At 36.1% G+C, this 16,763-nt stretch overlaps 1 protein-coding gene across 6 annotated transcripts in view; it reads right to left on the reverse strand.

Annotated features, from left to right (window-relative positions):
- Nucleotides 1-16,763, reverse strand: part of RPAP2 (RNA polymerase II associated protein 2) — a 94,497-nt gene that overhangs the window by 43,209 nt on the left and 34,525 nt on the right. For all 6 annotated transcript variants that reach the window (XM_033199725.1, XM_033199730.1, XM_033199728.1 and 3 more), the window contains 3 exons: nucleotides 15,609-15,691; nucleotides 12,669-12,749; nucleotides 3,114-3,182 (listed from right to left, as the gene is read on the reverse strand). In XM_033199725.1, coding sequence (XP_033055616.1) covers nucleotides 3,114-3,182; nucleotides 12,669-12,749; nucleotides 15,609-15,691 — 233 coding nt within the window. The remainder of the gene's footprint in view (nucleotides 1-3,113; nucleotides 3,183-12,668; nucleotides 12,750-15,608; nucleotides 15,692-16,763) is intronic.

A 16,763-nucleotide genomic window follows, 5' to 3' on the forward strand; every position in this document is an offset into this window, starting at 1 on the left:
GGCAATAAGCTAAAAGGCTGAAAGGTAGGGTTACTTCTCCACAAATATGTGTGCGTGTGTTTCCTCCTTTCTCTTTATATGTGCATGTCTCTGGGTGTCTAAAGTCTCCATATTTTTCACTGTAAGGGTACTTATCCAATGCTGGCCCCCATGCCTTCTTTTGCTTTCCCCAATGACAAAATGCCTTCTCTAAAAAGTAATTGTGAAACTGTAAAGGGGAGAAAAGGGGTGGAAATACACATTAAAGTATAATTATACTTTATAGAAGTCAATGGAGTTTTCACATGATGAATATGTATTTTAATTTTATCCCTAACTTGTACAGTAGTATTTGCAGTAAAAAGGTGACAAATGGACAAAGCTGGAGATAAAAAAGTCTATCAGTTGAGCCACAGATTTCCAGTGGGGGCAGAAATATGAAAAGCTTAAGGGGAATTTCTGAGAAAAGAGGAAATAAGAAAATAATACAGCACAGGAGACAGAAGTCTTAGAAGCTGACGATCAAAAGAATAGGGAGATTCAGCTAGTGAAGATACAGAATGTGCAAATGCAGAATGAAAAGAATCTGCAAGGAAGGCCAAAAGCAAAAGTTAGAATTATCAGAAAACAAGATTTCCAAGGCAAAAACCTAGGAAACACTACCTGTCTTGGTGTCTATAGTGACCAAAGATTTTTAAAGAAGCCAAAAGGGTTTCCCCTAACTGGGGAAGATTTTAGTTGTCCAGCTGGCCAATGACTAGGAGAAGGAAGGTTAGATCTAGCGGTAGGGATTACGGCATAATGAAAGAGAGGAGGGATGCAAGGTGAATGACAAAAGCAAATAGTGTTTACTGCTACAATTTCAAGATTGATTGCACTAGGCCGGATACAGTGGCTCATCATGCTTGTAATCACAGCACTTTGGGAGGCCAAGGCAGGCGGATCACAAGGTCAGGAGTTCGGGACCAGCCTGACCAACATGGTGAAACCCCAACTCTACTGGGCATGGTGGCAGGTGCCTGTAATCCCAGCTACTCGGGAGGCTGAGGCAGGAGAATCACTTGAACCCGGGAGGCAGAGGTTGCAGTGAGCCGAGATTGTGCCATTGCACTCCAGCCTGGGCAACAGAGCAAGACTCTATCTCAAAAAAAAAAGATTGATTGCCCAATATGAAACACGCAATACACTACACTAAAATGTGTGCAATTTGTTCCGTGAATTCAATTAAGGCACTATTTTTATGGGTCACTGACTCTTGAAATAAGAGGTTCCCTACATTACATCCAAAGTTAAAGAAGTCAAACAGTGCATAAAAGGACTAGCAAAGCTTTCAGTATTTTGTGCCACATGGATGCCTCTATTAAAATCAAACACTAGAGAGGTTTACTTTTGTATGGAATAATCATATGAAATTTTAATGGTAGCCTTTATTATTTCATTTTCCATACTTTTTCAGTTCTTTACTATATATTTTAGATAAGATGTGGCAAAAATTTAATCCAAAAACAGTAGGACTTAATGTGTCTTCAGTAAGCAGTGCTAATACCTTCAGTAAGTGGCTGAGAAAGCAAGATTCTGAGATTAGTGCTGAGCCTAGGCCTCTGACTTGTCAACCAAAAAAGTTACTTCTCCCTTTAGTAAAATGAATTGCAGAAGTACAGTTAAACAGTTGTCCATAAGGGTTTATTAGCAGGCATATGATCTGGTGGGTGAGCAGAGATACTGATATTTCCTTTGCCAGTGACCAAAATATTTACAAATTTCATAAAATGGAAAAACTCTCTAAAAAATTCATAAGATCAGTTCACAAATTACCAATTCAGCTGGAACACTGAATAGTAGAAATGACAAAAGATTTGTTCTTATGGTTGATAAAAAATTTATATCAGGGCATTCAAGTAAAGTTATTTTCTATGTTCTGATTTAATGAATCATGTGAGTTGTATCTGGTTGGGTGACACAGATTCTGGCTCACTGAAGCCTACTCTAATGCTTCTCAGCACAGCCTTCCTAGGGACAGTAAAGCCAGAATAACATGTCAGACTGAAGTAATATCAAAGAAAGAGAAAGCAGGGCTGGAGAGGCCATGAGATTGATTCATAACACTTTTTGACCTGTGAGTGTCTGGTAAGTTTTCCAAGTCCTATGGGCTTCAATGACCTCTAACAAGCACCAAGCAGCAACAGTAATGCAATAATGAATGATCCTCAAAAGAAGAATTTTACAATTCAAGCTGAAAAACCCTACACTTATTAAATAGTTGTAACCCTATTGATAAATAGCCTTAGAAACCACTAGTGGTTTCTTAAAAGCTGAATGAGTATTAAACGTTTTATATATGCTTTTTGTAGTAAGCATCTGGTTTAGTTCCTTTAAACCTGTCAGATTTTAAAATTGTACATTAATTTAAAAAACTTTTTTGATGCTAATAAAGTATGTTGAAAAACAAAATAATATTAGGTATGTAAAAATACAGATGTAAAATAATGAAGCCCATTCAATGTTAATACAATGGACTACTAAAAATGAAACTAAAAGACTATTCTGTATATACTCCACATGAGGATGTTTGTCTCTTTCAAAGATGATAACAGACTGGGTGTGGTGGCTCATGCCTATAATCCTAGCACTTTGGAAGGTAGAGGCAGGTGGATCTCTTGAGTCCAGGAGTTCGAGACCAGCCTGGGCAATATAGCGAGACACTGTCTCTACAAAAAATATAAAAATTAGTCAGGCATGGTGGTGTGTGGCTGTAGTCCCAGCCACTAGAGAGGCTGAGGTGGGAGAATTGCTTGAGCCTGGGAGGCAGAGGTGGCAGTGAGCCGAGATCACGCCAATGCACTCCAGCCTGGGCGACAGAGCAAGACTCTGTTTCAAAAAAAAAAGAGATGATAACAAATAGTATTTGTAAAGAATAAGGTATACAGAAGAAAAGATGGTAAAAAAATACAGAGAATAATTACATATCACTTTATATAAAAGTTGTTTTATTACATAGGAAAGGAAAATAAGGCACAAAATAGAGGTATGATATTTTCCAAGGCAGTTTACAAAATCAGTGGATCACTTTGTTTTTCCCTAATTAATATGCTTCACACTTAGTATTTAGAGTTAAAATCTGTGAGAGTACTTACAATGACAGCAACACCATAGCAATTAAAGTCCATTCCGCAGGTTTGTGTATAATATTTCTATTTGTTAACCTGAAAGACAGATAAAATTTATCCAAGGAGTGTTACCTTTAAGTAAACTTTCTCTTTCTTTCTAGAGAACATCAGATTTATAATAATGTGCCACAGAAGCACTGTTTTTTAAAAATACTTGTTATATTTGACAGGAAAGAGTCAATAGTATAATAATGCGGCTCAATAGTCACTATCTGATAATGGCCATCTCAAAAGGAAGTGTTCCAGCCCCACTTTTTTATGTTTTAATAATATTACTACTAGACAAGATAAACATATAGGAACAATGTGGGAAACTAAATTGCTTGATTAAAACACATACCCCCCCAACACATATACTCATAATATTCTCTATGCTTTCCCCTAACCAAGCAATTCCTCTCCCCTCCTGTCTCCTCCTCTCCCCTCCCCCCTCCCCTCCCCTCCTCTCTCTTCTCTTCTCTTCCTCTTCCTCCTCCTCTTCTCTTCTCTCTCTCTTTCTTTCTTCTCTCTCCTTCTTCTTCTTCTTCTTCTTTTTTTTAAAGAAAGGGGGTCTTGCTATGTTGCCTGGGCTGCGGTGCAGTGGCTCTTCACAGGCATGATCATGGTACACTGTAGCCTTGAATTCCTGGGCTCAAGAGATCCTCCTGACTCAGCCTCTTGAGTAGCTGGGATGACAGGTACATGTTGCTGTGTCTGGCTTAAGGTAAGCAATTTCTGACTGTAATTTTACTTCATCTTCTGTACCTTTCCATCTGGTGCTAGGTTGGTAGCAGGCAATTAAGGGATGTTATAGTCCATAATTTACAGAAATAAGAGTTGGCTTAATAAATTATAAGAATAGGTCTTTATTAAGAAAAACTTAAGTTTTTAAAAAAATCAGAAGTAAATTTTATCACTAAGCCATTAATGGCAACAAAAAACTCTGTAGTCATCTTAGTTTCTCAGAAAGCATTTAGAAAGATCACTCTAAATTTAAAAATGATATAAATCAGTAAGAAAATATCAGCCAATAAATAAATGGTAAAGGATATGAACAGGGAATTTATAAAGGAGGAAATTTGAAATGGACAATAAAAATTTGAAAAGGAGCTCAATCTCACTAATAATTTGAGAAATTAATATAAAGACAATAATTCACTCCATCCGCCTGGAAAAATGAAAGACTGGCAATACCAAGGTTGGTGAGGATGGGAAGAAATAGTGCAACACACTGTTGATGTGAGCAATTGAATGACAATCTGGCAATATCTAATAAAGTTGAAAATGCATATAAACAGCCCAGCTATTTACATACTTCTAGATATAAAGCCTAAAAATACTCTCACTTATACATAAAAAAATGTGTGTGAAGGTTGTTAATGTAACTCTGCTTGTAATAGAAAAATAAACTGTGGCATATTTATAAAACATTAAATAGCGGTTAAAATGAATAAACTAGATTTACATATTTTGCTCATCATAATTTTGAATGAAAGAAAGCAAACATGGCATGGCATTTTTTTTTTTTTTTTTTAGACAGAGTCTTGTTCTGTCACCCAGGCTGGAGTGCAGTGCCATGCTCTAGGCTCACTGCAACCTCCACCTCCCAAGTTCAAGCAATTCTTCTGTCTCAGCCTCCCAAGTAGCTGGGATTACAGGCATGTGCCACCACGCCTAATTTTTGTATTTTTGTAGAGGTGGGGTTTCACTATGTTGCCCAGGCTGGTCTCTAACTCCTGGCCTCAAGTGATCCACCTGCCTCGGCCTCCCAAAGTGCTGGGATTACAGGAATGAGCTACAGTGCCCAGCTGGTATAGCATTATTTATATAAATCAAGAACAGACTAAATACTAAATATTGTTTATGGCAGTGAACATAAAAACAAAGACTAGAAGGATACACATCTACTTCACAGTACCAGTTGCTTCTGGGGAGGAACGAAGAATGGATTGTGAAAGGGAACAAAGGGGACTGACTTCATGCCCTCCTCTTTTGCACCAGCTATTCCGTCTATCTGAAACTATCTTCTGCCAGGTAAGTTTCCTTATGTCATCTTTGCAGTAAGGCCTATCCGGACCACAGTATTAAAAAGTACAACTTGCCCTCTACCTCCCAAAACCCAATACTCCTGACCTCCTTATTCTGCTATATGTTTTTCTTTTTTTTCCATACCACTTATTGCCTTCTAATATATAATTGTTATTTATTTCCTGTTTTTTTTCTTCTCAGAGGGCAAGAGTCTTTGTGTACTTCACTATTTATTCCAAGTTTCCAGAACAAGTGGCTGGCAGTCAGTAGGCATTCAATTAATATTTTTTGAATAATTATAACATTTTCTTTTACTTAAAATATATATCTGAATCAAATTTTAGAAAATATTAAAATCTATTAATTCTGAGTGGAGGATATATTTTGTTACATTAATCTGAATTTTCCCATCATTTTCCAAAATTTAAAAAAGCCTATATGATAGAAAAAGGAAGTACAGTATATAATGGTTAGAGTCTGAAAGATAAGGGTTTAATGCCCAGATATGTCCTCAGTAGTGTTTTATTTTGGACACATTGTTTGATGGCTGTGAAACTTAATTTGGTAAAATAAGGACAATAATATCAACCACCTCATAGGGTTCTTGTGAGGATTAACTGTACAAGAGACAGCCATACTGCCAAATCCAACAGACATTTCACAACTCTCATCTTAATCTGTCCAGCACTTGACAATCACTCCCTTCTCCAGGAAACATTTTCTTCACCAGGTTTTCACTTGCCTGGTTCCCCTACCTCTCATGAGCACTCTCCTTGAACATTTTAATACTAGAGTGTCCCAGGGCCTCTGGCCTTAGGTCTCTTCTCTCCTGTATAAACAAACACTCTTTCCCTTGGTGATGTTATCCAATCTTATGACTTTAAATATTAGAAACTATATGCTGACAACTCTCAAATGTATTACCTCTAGCCTGGACCTCCTCCTTGAATTCCAGATTTCTATATCTAATGGTCCACTTGACACTTCTACTTGGATGTCTAACAGGCATCTCAAAATTGGGTAGCGCCAAAACTGGGCTCTTCATCCTTCTCCCAAAACTAAGGATGGTGTGACACTCCTCTCTCAGTAAATGGCTTACCCTATCCTTCCAGAATCCAGTTGCTCAGGCCACAAATCTTATGGTTAAACTTGACTCTCTCACATCCCATGTCCAGCCAGTCACCAATTCTAATGATTCCACCTTCAAAATAGGATCTGATCACTTCTTATTACCTCCACTGCTTTCTCTTCAGCCACACCTAGAGATTTCTTACCTAGATTACCAAAATAGTCCTGGCTATTTCTAGCTGTATTGGTCTCTCTGCCTCTGCTCATCTGTTGTAATTATCAACTTGGCAGCCAAAATGATGCTGTTAAAAAATATATGTTAGATCATGTCATTCCTCTGTTCAGGACCTACCAATTACCCTCCATCTCACTCAGAGTGAAGGTCAAAGAATGATCATAGCTACAAGGCCTATACAGTCTGTACTACACCCAACCCCAATCCCATACTTCTCTGACCACGTATCTCTCTACTCTTGCCTCTGCTCATTTCTCTAACCTCACCAGCAACCTAAATATTCTGTGAATACACCAGGCCTGTTCCTGCTTTAGAGTCTTTGCACTTGCTCTTCCCTGTCTGCTATAGTTTCACAGACAGCAACACAGCTTGCTCCCTTGCCTCCTTTCGGGTCTTTATACAAACAGTGTCTTCTCAATGAGGTCTTCCCTAACCAGTCTATTAAAAAGTGCAACTTTCTCCCTCCTCAGTACTATCTGATTTCCCTGCTTCTGGGGTGAGAAGGAGAAGAATGGACAGAGAAAAGGAAAAGGCCATATTTTTGTACTCCATCTATTAGAAGTAAGTTCCATGAGTGAAGGGATTTGTCTGTTTTGTTCACTGATGTACTTGCAGCAAATCAAACAATATCTAGCATATAGCCAAAGGAGCTAGCTCAAATAAGGATAAGCATATAGGAATAAAATGACAGAAGAACAGAATTTCCTTTCCTGGCCAGGTGTGGTGGCTCACGTCTGTAATCCCAGCACTTTGGGAGGCCGAGGCAGGCAGATCATGAGGTCATGAGTTCGAGACCAGCTTGGCCAACATCATGAAACCCCCCCATCTCTACTAACAATACAAAAATTAGCTGGGTGTGTTGGTGCATGCCTGTAATCCCAGACACTTGGGCGCCTGAGGCGGGAGAATCGTTGGAACCCGGGAGGTGGAGGTTGCAGTGAGCCAAGATTGCATCACTGCACTCCAGCCTAGGTGACAGAGCAAGACTACGACTCAAAAAAAGTATTTCCTTTTCTATTATACTCAAATCTTGTAGAGTTAAGACAGATTTAAGAGTTCATAATTCACTTATACATTCACCAAAAATGTATTTAGAGTGTCTGCTGTATTACCACTGTTCCAGGCACTGGAGAGACACAAATAAGAGGTTTTGCTTTCATTTCAAAGTACTTCTAGTAGCAAACTAGCGAAATTTCACCTGTTTTCGTATTTTTCCTATTGTTGAGCCAAAATAATTTCCAGCACAGATGCTAAATGAATGTATTTACTATTGTTTGAGTGACAATTTAAAAGGGAAACAGTAATATTTGACAGAAAACATTTAAAAGGCAGATTTTTCAGGCCAGGTATGGTGGCTCATGCCTGTAATACCAGCACTTTGGGAGGCAGGCAGTTTGCTTGAGCTCAGGAGTTCGAGACCAGCCTGGGCAACACGGTGAAACCTCGTCTCTACAAAAAATACAAAACTTAGCAGGGCATGGTGGTGTGTGCCTGTAATCCCAGCTACTCAGGAGGCTAAGGTGGGAGGATTGCTTGAGCCTGGGAGGCAGAGGTTGCAGTGAGTTGAGATCACAGCACTGCAGTCCAGCCTGGGTGACAGAGTAAGATTCTGTCTCAAAAATAAAAATAAATAAAAAGCAGATTTTCAAAACATAATTTGAAATTCATACAGATTGAAATACCTTGATTCATCACTGATTAAATTTAAAATGGACTTTTGTGTCAAAATATAATTTTAATTCAAATCTAATTTAGAAAAATATCTAGATTCAACATTGATGACAGTGAATCATTATCAAGCAGATTCTGATGGAACCTGCTTTACGTTATGACAGGTAAACCAATGTAACATTCTAGATAGCAGATTTGTAATGCAAGTTCAGTGGAAAGGACAGTTCTATTCACTGGGGAAATTCTCATAGAGCCAAAAAAACTGCTTTATGTTTAGGTCCCAAAATAGGCTCTCAACCCTGGCTGCATATTAGAATTATCTAGCGGGGGCACTTTTAGAAAATACTAATGACTGAGGCCAACCCTAGCCGAATGAAACTCATTCTCTAGGGTGGAGCCAGACATCTATAGTTGTTAAAAGCTCCCTAGGTAATTCTGATGCACAACTGGCTTGAGAATCACTGTTCTACAAGTTCCTATTATTGATTGCCATTTCAGAGAGAAGGATACGGTTATTTATGTCAACTCTTTCACACTATCAGTATTGATTGAAAAGACTTCTCAACAATAGTTACTGTCATCAATATGGCATTTTTCCAGAAGCTTCGCCTGGCAGCCCTAGCCTACAAACTGTCACAGACCTGCCAATGTTGTCCAGAATCTGGAATCTGAAGACTTCAAATCAGCTATCTTATCAGAGGTCATTCTGTATTTTAAGCAACTGACACTTTTCTGAAGGACAGTAAAGCCAATTTAAGCAATTTTTATCAAAGCTACAGACTTTGACTTATAGTTACCGAAGAGTAAAGATTTTCAAAAATAATTAACACCAAGGTTTTTGGAATAGAATTTTATAACACCTCCTACCAAAATAGAGCATATGTTTTTGGGCTTATTTTCCCAACGCTTTTTATTAAATTTCAAACATATATAAAAGTAGAGATAATATAAAATAAATTCCTATATACACATCACAACTTTGACAATTACCAACTCCCAGCTAATCACGTTTCTTCTATAACAACCCCATATTCAACACTACTGCTAATCTAGATAATTTTGAAGCAAATCTCAAATGTCATATAATCAAGTATTTAAATAATAAAGAAAGTAACTAGAAGGGACTCAGAGCCAGAAAATAGGAATGACAGAAAAAAATGATAATAGTTTATAAGGGGAAAAGGGCATTTGAATGTCTCCTCATATCTGCAGTGCTGGGATTACAGACCTGAGCCACTGTGCCTGGCTGTATTTTTCATTAATAATAATAATATTTTAAAAAACACAAATTAGTCACTACTTAACAATTCTATGGTGGAAAAATAAAGAGGTCCTTAGACGTAGGAGAAAAAAAACAACTGTGAAGAATCACTACAATAGAAATGTCACTATTACCAGTCTCCATTCAGTAAGTTCTAAAATTATTGACTGGCTGCCAGAAGGGAGCAGGCAGGAAAACCAAGGGACTGGGAAGGTCAGTGAGATATTAGTCCCAAAATTATTATTATTATTTTTTGCATTTTGCCCTAGAGCAGTAGGTGCTCAGCTTTGACTATCCATTAAAATCACCTGGAGAGCATTAAAATCCTGTCCCTTGAATGCCATATGCCAAACCAGTTAAATCAGAATCCTTGGGGGAGTGGGGGTTGGATGGGGGAGGAGTAGGACACAGGTGGTAATTTTTTAAGGCTCCCTAGGTGATTCCAATAAGCTTCCAAATTTGAGCAAATCTCACTGATTAGAAGTATCTGGGGTAGCCTAACCTTTTTTTCCCCTAAAGTTTCTAGTAACTTTTGAGAACCTCAGAATAGTTTTTTAAAAAAGAGACATCAAATTAGATCTATAGAAAAATATTGTTCTAAAAAATATAAACAAAGTAAATTAAATTGCTAGTTAATCTATTCTACATAAGCTGGATAAAAAATGTGTAGTTGGAGACCATAGGGTTTATTCTAATGTTTTCTGATATGTACAGCATAACTTTGTTTGCTCAGAATGGTAATTAAATATGTGTTGTCTGCAGGAAGGTGAATGGCAAGTCCTTTGAAAATCAATGAAATGACCAGGAACTGTGGCTCTTGCCTGTGCCTCTAATCCCAGCACTTTGAGAGACAGCAGGATCTTTTGAGGGCAGGAGTTCAAGACCAGCCTGGGCAACATAGTGAGACTGCCCCCTATCTCTACAGAAAACTTAAAAAAAAATTAGCCAGGCTGATGCTTGAGCCCAGAAGTTAAGGCTGCAGTGAACCATGATTGCATCACTGAAATCCAGCCTGGGCAACTGAGCAAGACCCTGTCTTTAAAAAAAAAAAAAAAAAAAAAATCAATGATCAGCCTCTGCCTGATCTGACCTTCATCTTCCCTCACTCAACTTTATGTTAGTATGATGATATTCATTCCCTGATAAATCCTGAACAAATCCTAAACTTCAGTGTTTCCATACTGTGTATATATATTTAAACTTTATCATCAGTGTAGACAGTTTTTAAATACTTTTTATCTCCTTTTGGACGCATGGTTCTGTGATAGGTATAAGACAGGATACCTAAAAAATGTCTCTCGTCATTACTAACAGGGCACACAGCATGCAGACAAGTTCAGCTTTGGACTTGTTATTTTGCTCAAACCCTCTTTTGGCAAAGTCCAAGGTCAATCTGAGGATTGACATCCCTGAACTTGTGAGTAATCAATAATCTTCAAATTGCATAGTTTTCATGACACCTAGTGAGGGTAAAAATCTTAGTAATTAGAACAATCATATCATTCAGTTTATCATTACCTAAACATTCAGTTTCAAATATAAACATCCTAGATAAAATGAAGTGAAAATGTCTTTATGTGCTTGTTTTATCAGCCAACTGAAGAGTAAAATACCACAATAATTATGATGTCTGTGAAACTTAATTTTAAGTACAAAACAATCAGTAACAACTTTCAATTATTTAGGAAAATAGATTGATAGTTAATACAAATATTGAATACACTAGATTACTTTCTCAAGAACGTATCTTGGGAATAGGTTAATAAAAATTTAAATAATCTAAAACAGAATAATAGACATTAGATTTTATAATAACTCAAACTTTGCAGAAATGTATGACCTACTAGTAGTCACAACATTAAAGAAAATAACCTTGAAGACCTGCATTTAAATTTCTGTTGGGGAATTGATGATGAATGAAAATCATTGTCCCCTCAAACTATCATGAGTTGGAAAAATTCCTAAATTATATAAACAACAGATATATAATAATCCAAATATAATATCTAATCATGATATAACAAAGTGTTAAGATAAAACTTAGAGAAAACTGAGATATCCCAAGCACATTTTGTTTAGTCAAAGTTCACTATAGAAGACTCTAGAATAATGTTTTAAGACATCTATAGTTTTGAATCTATGAAGGTTTGATAGTTTAATGTAAATTATTACAAATTATCCTTTTCAGCAGCTGAAGACAAGTCTTTGAAGACAAATAATTTTTGAGGTTTGCCTTAAACTATGAATTCTAGATACAAAACTCTTTCTAGTAAAATCCTTACCGAAAAACCTTTTCCTGAATTACTTTTGGCACACAAAAAGGTTAGTGATGTTTTTAAATGTGCCAGTTTAAAATGATTGTCTATTAGGTGTTACTGATGTGCAGTATGTTACTGCAAGAGAAATCTAACAGCTGACAGTGCCAAGAAATTGTTCCTGTACTGTAATTTTACACTTCTAAAATCTGACTGCTATTGTTGACAATAATAAACTACAATAATAAATACATATGATAAATGTCTTGGATAAATTAATTCTTCTACCCTAGAAGTTTATTCTGTGTCAGTGCAACATTAGCCACAGGCAAATGTTAATTTTAATATTTGGTCACTGGCATTTGGCTGAAATGTGCATTTGGTACAATTCTACTAATAAGGCATTTAGAGGCTTATTGCTATGCTTCTTGGTAGAGAGAACCTAGTCTTAGCCTGATTGAGTATTTTTATCTTTATAGTTTTAGGAAAAATCACAACAGTTTCACTCACAATTGATATCAATTCTCTATTCTCCCTTCCTTTAAAGTTCTTAGCACTTTAGTCTGTTCTGTGTAATTCAATATTAAATTACCCACTGTCTTGTACTGTTCACTGTACTCACATGATCTTCATACAGGAGAGTTCTTCCTTTAGGGTGGCATTATGTTTCTTTTACATTACCCATAGTGCCTGACACAGTGTGGGTCATCCAATGTATATTTAATATTTCACTTAAACCCATAGTATTACTGGCTTTGTGTCAGAGATATAATTTTCCTTCTCAATTTAGGCTATTCCATAAATAAACTATCCAAAGTGAACTATATAATGGCTTGAGCAAATAAAGGTTGCATTAAAAAGAAGAGAAAAATAATGTTGTTTAGTGGAGGAGAAAAATAGAATACCGTATTTAGATCTGTGACATTGAAAGGTAAGCCACTTACTTTCTGTGTGCCTTTGGATTCTGCAAGGCAATAAATAAAGTCAAAATAATTGAGAAGGATAATTGTAATATAAATACTAACCTGAAAGTTCGAACAAGATTTTTAAGTTGTGTGTAAATATCTCCCAATGTAATCTGAAGAGGACCCAGAAGCCCAGGCAATCTGAAAATTTAAAAATTACATTTATTTTAAAACAAACTTAATTATATGGAAACTTTTTTTGGGTCATGCCTAGATCTGAATTTTCCATAGGTAATAATGGCATTTAGGTAGAAGCAGTCATGATTTAAAGGTTAACCTAGGTTATGACTGGTGAGAACTCATAAGGAAACATTCATAGTAACCCCACACTCCGCTTTGTAGTCTGTTACTGAGTGTGAAGAACTGAAATGCAAAATCATTTTGGCAGCTATTTAAATTCTTGTCCCTAGTTTTACTTACCTGTTTATTTTCAAATATTAGACCAAGATGGAAAGAACACAACTGCCCTCAAAATGGTCCAATCTGAGAGTGCGGTATATTTTTCCTTACTAAATCCTCATGGTGGGAGTAAAAATTAGTACCTTTTTATGAAGCAATCTGATAATAATATATTAACAGTTTAAATGTGTTTGACCCAACAGTTTTACTATGAAAAAAATTTAATCTAAGGAAATAATCAGATAAACATAAAAAATATGCTTGTAGCGGAAATAGTTTTAGTAGTGAAAAATTGGAAACAAATGTGTATCAATAGGTGATTGGTTAGATAAATTATGATACACCCATTTCATAGAATAAGACATTTAAAATAATATGAATCTATTTTTTAATATAAAAAGATATTCATGATAGATGTGAAATGAAAAATGTACATAGTATTATCCTATTTTTATAAAAACATATAATACCATTGTACTTCATATATATTACGTATCAAGCGTATTTCATCCCTTCTAGATTTGTCCATAGAGAGAACCAAATAGAATGAATATACATATGCCATATACATGTCAGGGATACACATCAAAATATTAATAGTAGTTACTGTTGAGTGGTGGGATTATGGGTAATTTTTACTTCCTTCTTTAAACCATTCTGTATTGCCTCATTTGCTAAAGTATGTGTTACTTTATTTTTTTAAAGCTTCTTTTTAAGACCAGTGTGATAATACAAAAAGCTTCTTACTATGGAAGTTTCACACATGTTCCAAAATAGAAAGAACAGTAATAATCCCATATATCTATTTCCAGATTCAATTTCTTAATTTTTGCTACATTTGCTTCATTTCTCATTCCCTTCAGCACCCAGGCTGGAGTGCAGTGGCATAATCCAAACGTCAGGCAGTAATAAACGCTGATGAGAAATGTGGAGACAAGGGAACCCTCATACAGTGTTGGTGGCAACGGAAATTAGTACACCCACTATGGAGAACAGTCTAATCATGAGCACAATCACAGCTCGCTGCAGACTCAAACTCTTAGGCTCAAGCGATCCTCCACTTCAGCCTCCTGAGTAGTAACCCCACAACACCCGATTAATTTTTATTTTTATTTATTTTATTTTTTTGAGATGAAGTCTCACTCTGTCCCCCAGGCTGGAGTGCAGTGACGGGATCTCGGCTCACTGCAAGCTCCGCCTCCCAGGTTCGGGCCATTCTCCTGCCTCAGCCTCCTGAGTAGCTGGGACTACAGGCGCCCGCCACCACGCCCGGCTAATTTTTTTTTTTTGTATTTTTAGTAGAGACAGGGTTTCACCATGTTAGACAGGATGGTCCCAATCTCTTGACCTCGTGATCTGCGTGCCTCAGTCTCCCAAAGTGCTGGGATTACAGGTGTGAGCCACCGCACCCAGCCTAATTTTTATTTTTATTTTTGTAGAGATGGGGTCTTACTATGTTGCCCAGGCTGGTCTTGAACTCCTGGCTTCAGGTGATCCCCCTGCCTCAGCCTCCCAAAGTCGTGGGATTACAGGCATGAGCCACCACACCTGGCCATTTTTTTCTTATTTTGTAGTAATATTTTAAAGTAAATACCTGTCGTCATATCTTTTGACCCCTGTTTCCATTTTTATCTCTAAATACAAAGGCACTTTCTTATATAATCACAATAAAATGATCATAAGCATCCAAATTAACAATTCCTGAGTGTCATCTAATATCCAACATATTTAATTTCCTCTGATACTCTGAAATAAACACTTTTTACAATTGGTTGGTTCAAATAAAAAACCAAAAAAGGTCTAACTTTGATAATGAGAAGAAAACTCTTTCATAAACAAACAACAAAAAATTCCTATACCATAATTAGTTTTGTCTTCACTCTTCTTTATGCCTTGGTTAATGTGAAATGTTTTCCGTATTTTCAAACTGCTACAAAATAAAACTTCATATTCACAACCCTTAAATAATGAAAATGCAGATTGAAAAGTTCAACACAGCCCTCACACCTCAGGAAAAAAAAATCTTCAAGTTCTTTTTGAAAGAAAAATCAAGATCGCAATTTTTAAATGTCATTTATGACTGGGCTAATTACAAGAACAATACTTTCCACCACGGGAAGTTTAAAGCTAAAAGTGCAACGTTGAGCTGAACAAAAACTCAAGTTGCTGAGTGTGAAATGGTTCTAAGGATATGCATGCAGAGTGACTTAACAGACCCTTAAAACTTTGTAATAACATCTTATTCACATCTGAAACTGCTGTGACACATTTACCACAAATCAGTACTTAAATGGGTCTAGCTTTGATATTTTTTCCCTGACTTCACTGATTAGGTGGGAGTAAGGTAGTTTGGTCTTCTAAATTCACAATCTCAACTTTCCTCTTTATGATGTGCCTCTGTGTCCTCTACACAAAAATTTGTATTTCTTGGATAAGATATCTTAAAAATCCAAATTTCTCAAGTGAAGAAATCCATGGAAACTTTTCACATTATTTTTCAAAATGTTCAAAATTTGAGGATAATAATTACACATTATGAGCTCATAAATGTCAAGTTAATTTAAAACTACTACAAAGCTGGAATGGCAATTACATACTTACACTTTACTCAACTTTTCAAGTACGATGCGTTTTCTAATCTGGTTCTGGGAACTTGAGTCTATCAGTGGAAAGGTGGAATCATGCTGAATCACATTTTTAAACAAAACAAAACAGAATCATAAGTTTACATTCTTTCTTTGATAAGTAGAACAATAAATATTAAAACATAAAAGTTCATATCTGTTGCATAGTAGAAAAATAACTAGACTTGAGAATTAGATTTAAATTTGAGTATCAACTCAGTTGTTAGGCTGTTGTGAACTTGCTTGAGTCATCTGCCCTCTTTGGATAGTTAGTTTTCTCATCTTTGTAATTGGGATATTAATACCTCCTTTATTAAATGATAAAATGTATACAAAAAGATTTCGTAAACTGCTAAGTGCTGTACAAATGTAGGGGATTAAAATATTAAAATTAGTAAATACTATAAATATATTATCAGGAGTTCTGTCATTATGTCATTTGACCCCTAATCATTCTAGAAATGGCAGACAAGATAATTCAAACCAACTCTCTCTCTGAGAACTGAAAAAAGTTGGAGGAAAAAAATCCACATTTGTTTGAAACACATTTGTTAGCATCAGAGAGCTAACGAGGCTATAAAGAATTACAGTCTGAGATCCTGGAGAAGGTAATTACAGATACAGCACTAATTTTCCATTTAGATATTGAGAAACGGAGCAGTTTTTCTAATAAAAAGAGTTTAGGGTATCCTTCGAGAAGGGAGGGGTATGGGCAACCCTCCCCAAATATAAGACCAGGATTTGGAAAGACCATACTCTAGGAATAAGAACAAGAATAGGAAATAGACTAGTTCTTTCAAGAGGTGAATCCCACCTTGAAATCATCTTTATCTCTGATTACATTACAGTGATATGGAACAGCTACCAATCATGTCAGAAGCAAATATAAATCTATTCTAGAGGAAGATAACATCATCCTGAGTCTCCAGTTATCTCTGTAAATTTTAATATAAAATGTTTGGCATGTAATAAAACAAGACAATATGATAACAATCTGAAACAGCCTACAGAGATCAATCCTCAGGGAATCTAAATAATGAAGTTATCAGCATTATTTAAAATAAATGTTTAATATATTCAAAGAAAAATGACAAGGTTGAAAATTTTTGAGAGAACTGGAAACTACATGAAG

This window comes from Trachypithecus francoisi, unplaced genomic scaffold, assembly GCF_009764315.1.
Source record: "Trachypithecus francoisi isolate TF-2019V2 unplaced genomic scaffold, Tfra_2.0 Lachesis_group5, whole genome shotgun sequence".
Lineage (NCBI taxonomy): Eukaryota > Metazoa > Chordata > Mammalia > Primates > Cercopithecidae > Trachypithecus > Trachypithecus francoisi.